Source organism: Alligator mississippiensis, chromosome 4, assembly GCF_030867095.1.
Source record: "Alligator mississippiensis isolate rAllMis1 chromosome 4, rAllMis1, whole genome shotgun sequence".
Taxonomy (NCBI): Eukaryota; Metazoa; Chordata; order Crocodylia; family Alligatoridae; genus Alligator; species Alligator mississippiensis.
In genome coordinates this window covers 207326036-207338015 of record NC_081827.1, presented here as the reverse complement: position 1 = coordinate 207338015, position 11980 = coordinate 207326036, and the positions used below count along the sequence as shown (strand labels likewise).

The window sequence follows — 11980 nt, the reverse complement described above, 5'->3', positions numbered from 1 at the left end:
AAAGATAAATATAGTCACATTAATTTAAACCTGAATTTTTAAAGGCAACCAAATATCAACACACTGGTAAGCACTGCTAAAATAAAAAAATGATACTAACATGCTGCATCCTTTGTTACTACTGGGTTTGAAGCATCACTTGGTGGTCCAACTCCTGCTCTATTCTCTGCACTGACACGGAATTCATATTCATTTCCTTCTAGGAGTCCGGTAACTTTGCATCTAAGGTCTGAAACTGGTTTCTTTGTTGCTCTGACCCATCTCAATCCTTTCTTTTCTTTCCTTTCCACATAGTAGCCTGTTATCTCACTACCACCATCATCAGCTGGCCTTTTCCAGCTAATAGTCACAGTATTTTTAGTCACATTTGTTACTTCTGGCTTTCCAGGAGGACCTGGGGGACCTGATAAGAAAAAAACAACCATGTATTGTAAAATAGATGAGTCTTTAAATACTGTAATAAGCACCTGCTTAAAGCTTTTAACCTAGTCTACTTACCAAATCTATCCACCATTTTAACTGGTTCTGATTGCACCGGTTCACCTTTGCCAAACTCGTTCACTGCTGACACACGGAATATATATTCATTTCCTTGAATGAGCTTGCTAACAACATGTCTGCAACTCTCAATACCTTCAGCAACTAATGTCCATAGCAGTCGGCTAGTTTCTCTCTTTTCAAGTACATAAGACTTTATTGGTGATCCACCATCCTCTGCTGGAGGTGACCACGTCAGAGTAGCTTTTTCAGCTGAGACGTTGCTGACATCAAGAGGGCCAGGGGGTCCGGGCACATCTAAAACTTTCACATGTACCCGCTCTTCTTTTGTGCCAAAGGGATTGGTAGCAGTAATTGTGTATTCACCAGTATCTTTCCTGGCTGCATATTTGACAGTGAGGGTGGAAGAAGTTGGTGTTTCTTCGATGTGCACAATCTCTGAAGGCTTAAAATCTTTTCCTGCTTTGGACCACACTGAAGTTGGGAGTGGTTTGCCACGGATGTTAATAGCAGACATTGTAATGGTATCTCCTGCTTTAACTGTCAATCCTTCTTTCACAGCAGGATCAATAACAATTGTTGGTGCCTCTGCAAAAGAAAAAAACATTTGTCAGGGGAAAAAAGAGCAAGAAAAGTGTATTTTAATATTATCAAGAAAATCCTTGTGTTTTTGGTGTCATATACACACCGTACTCATCCTTGCATATTATGGTTCCTGTAGATTCGGATGGAGGACTGATAGCACCAGCTGTATTTTTTGCTCTGATTCTGAATTCATACTTTGATCCTTCACTAAGGTCAGTTACAGTAAATGCACAATCTGGAACATTCACATGATTAGCCTTTGTCCAAATCTTTGAAGGCAAGTCACGCATTTCAACTATGTAGCCAATTAATTTATGTCCACCATCATATTTTGGTTCTGTCCAAATGAGAGTTACTGAGTTCCTGGTTACATTGATAACCTCAGGTTTCCCAGGAGGATCTAAAATAATCAAAATAAACCTTGAGTCAGTCAGGTTCCAGTGTTGTTGATTTCACAAAATTTTCTCTTTTCTTCTGCTGACTTACCAATTGGATCAAGTGCCACAACTGGCTCAGACGGTAAGCTTGGTTTTCCTACTCCTGCCAAGTTGATTGCCATCACTCTGAATTCATATTCCAGACCTTCAGTTAACCCTGTAACTCTGAAGTCTTTCATCCTTAGTGGAGTCTTGTTAGCTCTTTTCCACATAAGGCTATTTCTTTCTTTGACTTCAATATGATAACCTAAAAGTATAAATAGATGAAACAATATCAGAGGGTATTACAAAAACCTGCACTTGAATAATTAACTTCCCAACTCACTACTGTATCTGTAGAGCAGATTACAATGCTATAATTGATGCAAAAACAACATTTAAAGGTAGATTAAGGAATGAATATTAGCATATTACATGATGTTCGAGTAACACTCAAATAATAAAATACATTTAATATCTATTGTTGCTCTCATAGAAGATGTGGCTATATGTGTATGAAACAGTTATTGCATCCCAGTTACTTTTTCTAACTTTTAATGGGTTTTAAATTGAATTTATATATTTAAATTCCTTAAGCCTCAAATGAAATTTAAATTCCTCAAATTCCTGTAGCCTCAAATGCAACTCAAATGAGGCTGCAGCTGAAGTACTGCGTCCAGTTTTGGGCCTCCCACTTCAGGAGGGCCATAGATAAGCTTGAGAGAGTCCAAAGGAGAGCCACCTGTATGACCAAAGGCTAAGAGGGCAAGCCTTACAAGGATAGAATGCGGGACTTGGGACTCTTCAGCCTGGAGAAGATAAGGCTCAGGGGGACTTGGTGGCAGCCTACAAGTATAAAGGGGGTGGGGGGCATGCAACGGGACTTGGAGGACAGTTGTTCAGCAGGGCTTCCCAAGGGATTACAAGATCTAACAGCCACAAACTCCTGGAAGGCCAATTTAGATTGGACATAAGAAAAAACTTCTTTACAGCCTGTGTGTCCAGGGTCTGGAACAGACTCCCCCCAGAGGTTGTGCAAGCACCTGCTCTGGACTCATTCAAAAGGCACCTGGATGTTTATCTTGTGGGATCATTTGACACCAGCAGGCTTCCTGCCTATGGCAGGGGGGCTGGACTCGATGATCATGCAAGGTCCCTTCCAGCCCCTAATGTCTACGAGTCTATGAATCTATTAAAAAAGCATGTACTGAGAGACTAATACTAAAATGTGTAAGTAATGAATAATTTAAGGCATAACTGTATAATAGTTTTATTTTACTCTTTGAAAAGAAGGAAGAAAAGCTTTAAAAAAGATACTAAGAAGCTTTTTGAGCAAATACCTGTGATTGGTGAGCCACCAGTTTTCCTTGGGTCTGTCCAAGTTAGAGATACAGAATCATGCCTAACATCAACAATTTTGGGAGGTGGAGGAGCATCTGGTACATCTAAAAAATGTTAAAAATATAAATAGCATTAACAATAAATGCTAACATTAAAGCAATTTTTAGTTTAAAACATTGTAATTTGTTTACTTACCAAATGGATGTTTTGCGACTACAGGGTCAGATTTAAGGCCTTCACCTACTCCATACTTATTTTCAGCACTGATCCTGAAAGTATATTCATTTCCCTCATGAAGTCTTGTAACTCTAAATGTAGTTTTTTGGACAGCAGAAGCACATATCACCCACTTATTGTTTACATTATCTCGCTTCTCTATTATATAGTTGGTGATTTCTGAACCACCATCATCTTTTGGTGGACCCCATTTTAAGGTTATGGCATCAGCTGTGACTTCTTCAAATTTCACCGGTCCTGTTGGGATGCCAGGTTTGCCAACAACTTTCACAGAAATAGTGCCTTCCTTAGTGCCAGCAACATTCTTCAGTGTGATTGTGTACTTTTCAGCATCATCTTTATGACAGTCACGTACCAAGAGAGTAGTATTAACTGCTGTAGCCTCAAATGCAACTCTTCCAGTCTCAGTAAGAACCTGGTCTTCACCTTTCCTCCATGTTACGGTTGGGGCAGGTTTGCCTTTAATTGGGATTTTAAGACGGAAACTACTACCTTCTCTAGCTAAATAGCATGAGTCAGGTAGATCTCTTAAATCAAGATCAGGTGCCACTAAAAAAATAGAAGAAACCAATTTAATCAATTTGGGTGTAAAACCTAGAATTTTTCAATTCCTATACAGTTTTGAATTTCACTAACATGTGTACTAGATGGACATTATATACAAATAAGATCTAGTTTGGATGAATGACAGGAAGAATTCATGTGTTTGTGTCGAAACTTACCAACGTCATCTCTTGCCACAACTGTGATCTCACTTGGAGTTCCATATCCAGCATCATTCTGTGCTCTCACTCTGAAAGTGTACTCCTTCCCTTCTTTTAGATCCTTCATTGAAAACTGTAGGTGCTTTGACCTCATAACTTCTTGCCACATATCATCATCTGTCATAACCTCAACAGTATAGGCAATAATATGGCTTCCACCGTCACTGATGGGCTTTTTCCATGCTAGATTGCAAGATGATTTTGTTACAGCCAAAGCTTTCAGATCTACAACTGGCCCAGGAGTTTCTAGAAGGATTAAAAACATTGATAAATCTCAGTTAAAAATTAAAATAAAAATTCCTTTGAAAGTAAAGTAGGATACGAGTGTTTATTATTCTTACCAGAAGCTTTAACCGCATCACGAGTTTCACAGGGCTCACCAATGCCATATTCATTTTCAGCAAAAACTCTGAAAAAGTAAGATTTGCCTTCCTCCAAGTTAGTTATTCTGAAACTTGTCTTTGAACACTCTGTTGATACTGTGGACCAAGATTTTCTTTCTGCATCACGTTTTTCAACAATATAGTTCTTGACTGGACTGCCACCATCAATTAGTGGAGGTTCCCATGAAATAAAGGCAGAATCCTTAGATGCTTCTTTTACAATCAGATTAATAGGAGGTCCAGGGGTATCTAGATGGATAAAAAATAAACATTTGTTTTATTAAGTAAAACACAGAAAACATTATTTAAATTTTTTATAAAGCGTTAATATTTATAATCAGCCTGATGCTTACCAAGTACTTTCACAACAATGGTGTAGGACTTTTTGCCACAGCTGTTCTCCAGAGTCAAGACATATTTTCCAGCATCATATTTATTTACATTTTCACAGCGTAGGAAGGTGTCAAAATCAGTTGATTTGATGTCTAAACCTGCCCGGTCTCTTAAATTGGCATCCACTTTAGACCAAGTAATCTTTGGAGGTGGACGGCCTCTTACTGGTACATAAAGCCTCATTGTGACTCCAGCACGTAATATTAGTACTTTCCTGAGTTCTGCATCAAGCTCTCCTTCCGGTGGAACTGCATTTTTAATAAAAGAATTATAAATTAAAATGTTAGTGAATCACTAAAATTACCATGATCAGAAGTCCCAATTTACTGGCATTTCCCCAGATTGGCTAGGTTGCTTTTGTGTCTCAACTTATATTATTGCATAAAATGGTGTGTCCTAGTTTCAAGAGAGTTGGGAGACTAGCCTTCTCCTGCAGTGCTTACTATTCTTTGTCCACCCCCTTTCTTATCTTTTCCCACCAGCTACAACTCTTATATTCACTTTCCTTATGAAGCAGTTTCCCACCTCCTCCATATTTTGCAAAAAAAATTCAAGCTTAACTTCCTGCGCTATAGCTTTTACCATGCACCAGTGTAACTCTGTGGTGCTACATTTATGTTCTGTTCAGTTGTGCTTTCAGCAGCCAGTAGGGCATTTGGGGACAGCAGTTCTATGCAATTGGGCAGTATACCACAGAGGACTACAGTGGAATAACATTGACAACTGGGCTCCAAATTCCTTGAAAGATAAGACAAAGATGGAAGGACTGAGGAACAGGAGAGAGACATTTGGAAAGTTTTAATGAGGGTTAGGGTAGAAGGATCAAAATCTTGAAGATGGAAGGAAGGTAGGAAAGCATCTGGCATGCAAAAAAGTAGGAGTGGGCACTAACTTCTCTCAAAAATGACCCCAGTCAAGTTTCATTTTCATCAACCTTTCCATAGCGTTTAAAATAACTGCCTATGCTCTCCCTTCTCTAGGCTGCCGGACCCTGTTGTAATCTGCTACTGCAAACTGACAAACCATTCTTCACAGGTCCTGTATCTATCCTACACATAGTTAAACTGTGCAAGTTAACTGTTTTCCAGAGTACTTACTTAAAATGTCTTTGGCGAGGTGCTTGTCAGGCACATCACTTGGGTCACTGTATCCAATCTTATTGACAGCATAAATACGGAACTGATATTCTGTATTCTCGGACAGTCCAGTTACCACAAAATGGGTATCCTGTAGGTTCTTTGGCAGATTACATCTGACCCAGTTTTCTGTGTCAGCTCTTTTTACTTCTACTAAATAACCAATAATAGGGCTTCCACCGTCATATGCTGGTTTACTCCAAGATAGATGTACAGAATTACGGGTTGTATCAACCACTTTTGGGAAGGCAGGTGGGCCAGGAGGATCTGGGATTGAAAACAGTAGGAAATTATATACAATGTGTTATATAATCATAATGTACAATTGTATTCAGAAATTTCATAAGAAAAACAGAAATTGTTTTTAACTTACATTGAGGATCACGAGCATATGCTGCCTTAGACGGTCCACTTGGTTTGCCTGGTCCAGCCTTATTAAATGCTGTTACTCTGTATTCATATTCAGTTTCTTCTTGGAGTCCAGTAGCCTTTATAGTTCTTTCAATGACAGGCTTCCTGTTTACCTTTGTCCAGTTAACAGCCTTAGTTTCACGTTTCTCAAGTATATATCCAGTTATGGGGGATCCACCATCATCTTTTGGTGGTTTCCAGCTAACAGTCATAAAGTCCTTTGTAATATTACTAATGACTGGTGGCTCACAAGGTCCAGGCACATCTGTAAATATTTATTTGAAAGTTATTTGCACATTCTTAACGTGTATAAAAATCAACGAACCACTAAATCATAATAAGATATGCTTACCATATGGATTTTTAGCAACTGCTGGGTGAGTGAAGACGGGATCTCCAACACCATATTTGTTTTCAGCACAAATGCGGAACTGATACTCGTGTCCTTCTATCAGTTTCTCCACTGTGCAGCTTGTAATAGGTACATTGGCGGTTACTTGGGCCCAGTTTGCTCTGCTTGTTTCACGCTTATCAACAATATAGTTGGTAATTTCTGAACCTCCATCTTCAAGAGGAGGCTCCCAAGAGAGCATTGCGCGATCTACATACATATGGTTGATTTTAACTGAAGCAGGAGGACCAGGCTTATCTGGAAAAATTGACAAATAGTTATATCTCTAACTCTTGACATTTAATCTAAGGTATAAATGTAGTACTAATAAATAATCTCTAACCTACCAAGTACTTTAAGCTTAATGGTTGCTGACTTAGAACCACTTGCATTATCAGCAGTAATAGTATAGTCTCCTGTTTGCTTCCTGTTAACACTGAACAACTCCACCGTAGATAGGTTTCTCTTGGTGGTGATCTTAATGCCTTCAGCTGGTTTTAAAATGTCTCCTTCTTTCTTCCAGGTAATTGTTGGCATGGGTTTACCATATACATTTGCCTCAAGACAAACATTTGTCCCAGCTTTTACTGTAAGCAGTGATTTCATAGATACACCCAACTCTATTCTGGGAGGAACTGCAAAGAAATAAAAATAAGAGACAAAATCAACCTAACAATAATTAAATATATAATTCTTCATATGAATAGAAAGCATAAATGCACAATTAGAGTTCTCAAATGGTTCTCCATTATCCATTCCTTACCATTTTCTTCCTGTATGGTGACTGGGTCAGAAGGTTCAGAAGGACCACTAATATTAATTGCTGTCTTGGCGATTGCTCTAAATTGATATTGAGCGTTTTCTTCCAAATCAGTAACAGTGTATTCCTCTTGGGGAATTTGATATGGGGTAGAATTACATCGTACCCATTTATCACCAGGCAGTTTGCAAGCTTCTACAAAATAGCCAATAATTTTGCTACCACCATCATGCTTTGGTTTTGTCCATACAAGTGACACGGTACTCTTTGTGACATCAATAACATCAGGTTTACCAGGAGGATCTAAAAGCAAACAAGATCGTTATAACTATCCTATAAAAATTTTTGGCATTTCAGGAACATCTTTTTCAGTGATGGATGGATAGATATTCACAGCACAGCTATCCAAAAACAAAAATGCTACATTGTACATGAATATATAGTGTATCCAAATACCCCAAAATATTCAAGAAAGTTGAAAATATACTTAAACAATTCAAGTTGAGTATATATTAACTGTATTTGCAAATTATTGGAATGTTTTGCTTACCAACTGGTGTTCTTGCTGTAACAAAATCAGTTGGTTTGCTAGGTTTACTTGCTCCAGCTTTGTTCAGTGCATATATTCTGAAAGTATACTCTAGACCTTCAATTAGGCCTACGCAAGGGTATTCTGTGGAGCGTACAGCTGTATCATTAGCCTTCACCCACAGCAAACTGTTCCGTTCTTTACGCTCTATAAGATAACCAGTGATTGGACTGCCTCCATCACTGTCTGGTTTGTCCCAAGCTACAAAGATGCAGTCCTTGTTGACCTTGGTAACACGTGCATTCTTTGGTTCACTGGGAACATCTAGAGAGAAACATATTGAATGTTATCTTTTCCTTTATGAATAGAAAATAATAGAAACAGGCAAATGCCGTTATTGGAAGCTGACATACCAAATGGGAATCTTGCAACTATCTTGTCAGATGTAAGTGGCTCAGAAATACCAAAGCGGTTTTCAGCACGAGCACGGAACATATACTCTTGTCCAGGGATCAGTTTTCCTATTCTGCAGCTTGTCTTTGTGACAGAAGCTACAGCTGTTACCCAGTCTCCTCGGCTAACATCACACTTCTCAATCACATAGTTCGTAATGTTACTGCCACCGTCTTCAAGAGGCATATGCCAAGCAAGAGTACAAGCATCAGCGTCTAGGTCAGTGATGTCAAATGGAGGCTGAGGTGGACCTGGGGCATCTGCACATAGAATCAAAGAATAATTTAAGGAAATGGTCAAGAACAAAATGTGTTAATTTTACTTCTGAAGAAAGTTAGGTTTAAAAAATAGGGAAAAGGAAACTTACCCATGACAACTACCCTGATTTTCTGAGTGGCAATGCCAGAACTGTTTTCTGCAGTAAGACTATAATAATCACTGTCTTTTCTAGTTACATCCTTTATGATGAGAACAGAAGAATTTTCTGCCTTGTGCACAGCAAGACGACTGGATATACGTACATCTTGTTCTGCTTTCATCCATTTACACACTGGCTGAGGTTTCCCATAGACGTATCCTTCAATTCTGAGCTTCTGTCCAGCCTTAATGCTCATATGATCTGGCATCAAGATCTTAGGTGGGACTACAAAGATAAATACACAAATATATGTAACTCTTCTGAGAAATTATTTTAGTTTTTCATATGTATACCTTCTACATCTTTCTCTGGAACAATAAGGATATTAAAGGCAGTATCCTTGGTTCTAACTCATTAGGGAGCCTAAACCTGAGGTCTGAATTATGTAGACACCCTGGAACCAGAAACTCTATAGTTGGCAATATCTGCTCTGACATACAGTTTTGTATTCTGATTTAGACTGTAACAGAATATTTTTGTTTGCATTGTTTTCTTGTATGTTTGTAAATATCTAATACAGCATTAACACTTTATTAATACTCATTCTCCTTAAAACAATGGGTAACCAAATGGCAGTCTTTAAGCCTGCCAATATCACCTAATCATTCAGAAGACCCACTGCTCTTGAATTGCTTAGTGTCTCTGGTGGAAATCATGTGACCAGACTCCACCACAAGTTTGTTCTTTCCTTCTTCAGTGCTGCCATCTTTCCCTTTTTCTACCTCCATTTATCCCTCAGCAGAGGATTCTGTTAACTTCATTCAAAAGAAAACTGATGAAATATAGTGTGGCCATATTCTGCCATCAGCTTGCTTTTTCTTCTCTCCCTTCCAAACCTTCTCCTTATTTTCCTTTTGTTATATGTGTAGAAGTTTTGCATTTGTTCTCTTCCTCAAACCTTTCAATTTGCCAACAATTCTTTCCCATCCTGTCTTCTGATCTCCCTCTGCCAACCTGCTCATTCTCTTCTTTACCTCTTTCCTTAACCTATCTTTCTCCACTGGCTCTACAACTCCTCCCCAGAATGCAACCAAGAGTTAATTTTTCCCATATTAAAGAATTTTACAAAATCCTCAGTTTTACTTTCTTCTTCAACTACAACCTTTAATTTCTAAGTTAATTAATACTAACTACAATTGCTATCTGGAGCAAAAGACAGGTTTCTCAGTGTGATCTTTTACAGAAGTGCAGAAAAGTTTTTAAAGAGTTCTAGAGCTTCTAGGACTTCATCTAAGATCCAAAAACTTTGTAATTCCATTTCTAAATAGGTTTTAGTAGCATAGCCAGTATTTATTTAATTACTTACTGAGTTGCTCTTTAATTTCAAATATTCCCTCAGTTTCTCTTGGCAAACTTACTCCTACAGCATTTCTAGCTGCCACTCTAAATTTGTATTTCTGTTTTTCTTTCAGGCCAACTACAACAATGTTCAGATCCTTGACAATAGAATATTGTGTCCAGTGATCCGCAGCTTGTTCTTCTTCTTTATAGCTAATAATGTAACCATCAATTTTAGAGCCTCCATCACGCAGGGGTGGCAACCAGCCTAAAGTGGCACTGTTCTTTGTAATTTCAGTAACTTCAACTTTTCTTGGTGGATCAGGTTCACCTTAAGAAAAAACAAAACAGGAATATTTAAACATCATTATTTTAACTAATGAATGTTAGTGATAGTCTTAAGACTGTTGAGTAAGATAAGAATATATTTATTCAACAAGGAATTCATTTATAGAGTTATGCTTTGGATTTGGAAAGCATGTCATATTACAAGCTACAGAAGTGATTACATAAATGTTAATATATTATAGTATGCAGTGTGTTGATTTGTACTCAGCAAACATGAGTTTTAGAAGATTTATACCATTGTGACTTAGTGCTTTTGAGAAATCAAGAGCTTATTGGAGGGTAGAACAAATAATAATGCAGCAGTAAAAGAAGCACATTAATAAATACTTACTTAGTGGATCTGTTGCCCGGATTGGCTTTGGTATATCGGCTGGAACACCTGAACCATATTCGTTGACAGCAGTTACTCTAAAGAAGTATTCATTTCCAGGTACAAGATTAGCTATTTTGAAACTAGTTTTCTTTAAATCTGCAATAACTGTTGTCCATGTCTTTCTATCGGCCTCACGTTTCGCCAGAATATAGTGAGTTACTGGGCTACCACCATCATTTTCAGGAGGTGCCCATGAGAGTTGACATGACATTTTTGTGACATCTGAAACCTTGAATTCAGCCACAGGTCCAGGAGTATCTAAAAAGAAACATCAATTTATGTATCTGTCCTCCTTGAGCATCCTTACTAAATTAAAATTAAACAACTTATAGTTTCTTCTATATGGAAAATTAATATTAGCCATGTACAATGATATTTAACTGTTATTAACAATATGGATTGTAACAATTTCTGTAAGACACTGAGAGGAAGAATAAGTAAAAAATAACATCTTTAAAAATTGTTTCTGATTACTCACCAAGGACTCGGACATTCACAAACACAGCTTTTTCTCCAGCTGCATTAACAAGTGTCAAAGAATATTTGCCTGAGTCATCACGTGTCGTATTGGGGATGACAAGGAAGGCCATTGTGTCAACCAGATCAACCTGGCCCTTTCTGATTACATTATCAATACCAGTTCTTCTCCAAGTGACTTTAGGTGCTGGTCGCCCTCTTACAATGGCAAAAAGTCTAATGGGGCATCCTGCTCTGACTGTGACTAACTTTCTCATGCTTGCATCCAAATCAATCTCAGGTGGTTCTGAAATATAAATTAAATTAAAAAAAAGTTTAGATTGTGAAATCAAATCTAAACAGAGTAAACAAATGATGTATATCTTCACAGAAAATACGTCAAAATTTACCAAGTATTTCCTTAGGAGACACGGCTTCTTTCAGTTCAGCTGGTCTGCCAAGGCCAACCTGGTTTTGGGCAGAAACCCGGAACTCATATAGTTGTTTCTCATCAAGACTGGTAACTGTAAATTCTGTGTGAATAACTTGGGCAGCAACATTGCATCGTTTCCATCCTGCATCAGGTTTTTGACCTTCAACTTTTTGTCTGACTTCTACGACATATCCAATAATTGGAGCCCCACCATCATACACTGGTTTTCCCCAACCAAGTGTAATGGAACCCTTTGTGCTATCAACCACCTTCAGATTAGTTGGAGGACCAGGTGGTTCTGGAAGACAGTTAAAAAAACAGTTTATAAATATGTTCAAATAATTAATCTACTTACTATTTTAATATTTATTTAAATA

General features: G+C 38.0%; 1 protein-coding gene across 1 annotated transcript in view; it reads right to left on the bottom strand.

Annotated features, from left to right (window-relative positions):
- The window catches only part of TTN (titin), a 281827-nt gene that overhangs the window by 46292 nt on the left and 223555 nt on the right, over nucleotides 1–11980 (bottom strand). The window contains exons 264-284 of the mRNA XM_059726268.1: nucleotides 11581–11901; nucleotides 11193–11477; nucleotides 10673–10972; nucleotides 10022–10324; nucleotides 8665–8940; nucleotides 8258–8557; nucleotides 7866–8168; nucleotides 7319–7618; nucleotides 6903–7190; nucleotides 6517–6813; nucleotides 6127–6429; nucleotides 5715–6020; nucleotides 4578–4865; nucleotides 4183–4473; nucleotides 3800–4087; nucleotides 3036–3626; nucleotides 2840–2944; nucleotides 1570–1767; nucleotides 1187–1483; nucleotides 499–1086; nucleotides 101–403 (exon numbers count right to left, since the gene is read on the bottom strand). Of these exons, the coding sequence (XP_059582251.1) occupies nucleotides 101–403; nucleotides 499–1086; nucleotides 1187–1483; nucleotides 1570–1767; nucleotides 2840–2944; nucleotides 3036–3626; nucleotides 3800–4087; nucleotides 4183–4473; nucleotides 4578–4865; nucleotides 5715–6020; nucleotides 6127–6429; nucleotides 6517–6813; nucleotides 6903–7190; nucleotides 7319–7618; nucleotides 7866–8168; nucleotides 8258–8557; nucleotides 8665–8940; nucleotides 10022–10324; nucleotides 10673–10972; nucleotides 11193–11477; nucleotides 11581–11901 (6531 nt within the window). The remainder of the gene's footprint in view (nucleotides 1–100; nucleotides 404–498; nucleotides 1087–1186; nucleotides 1484–1569; nucleotides 1768–2839; nucleotides 2945–3035; nucleotides 3627–3799; nucleotides 4088–4182; nucleotides 4474–4577; nucleotides 4866–5714; nucleotides 6021–6126; nucleotides 6430–6516; nucleotides 6814–6902; nucleotides 7191–7318; nucleotides 7619–7865; nucleotides 8169–8257; nucleotides 8558–8664; nucleotides 8941–10021; nucleotides 10325–10672; nucleotides 10973–11192; nucleotides 11478–11580; nucleotides 11902–11980) is intronic.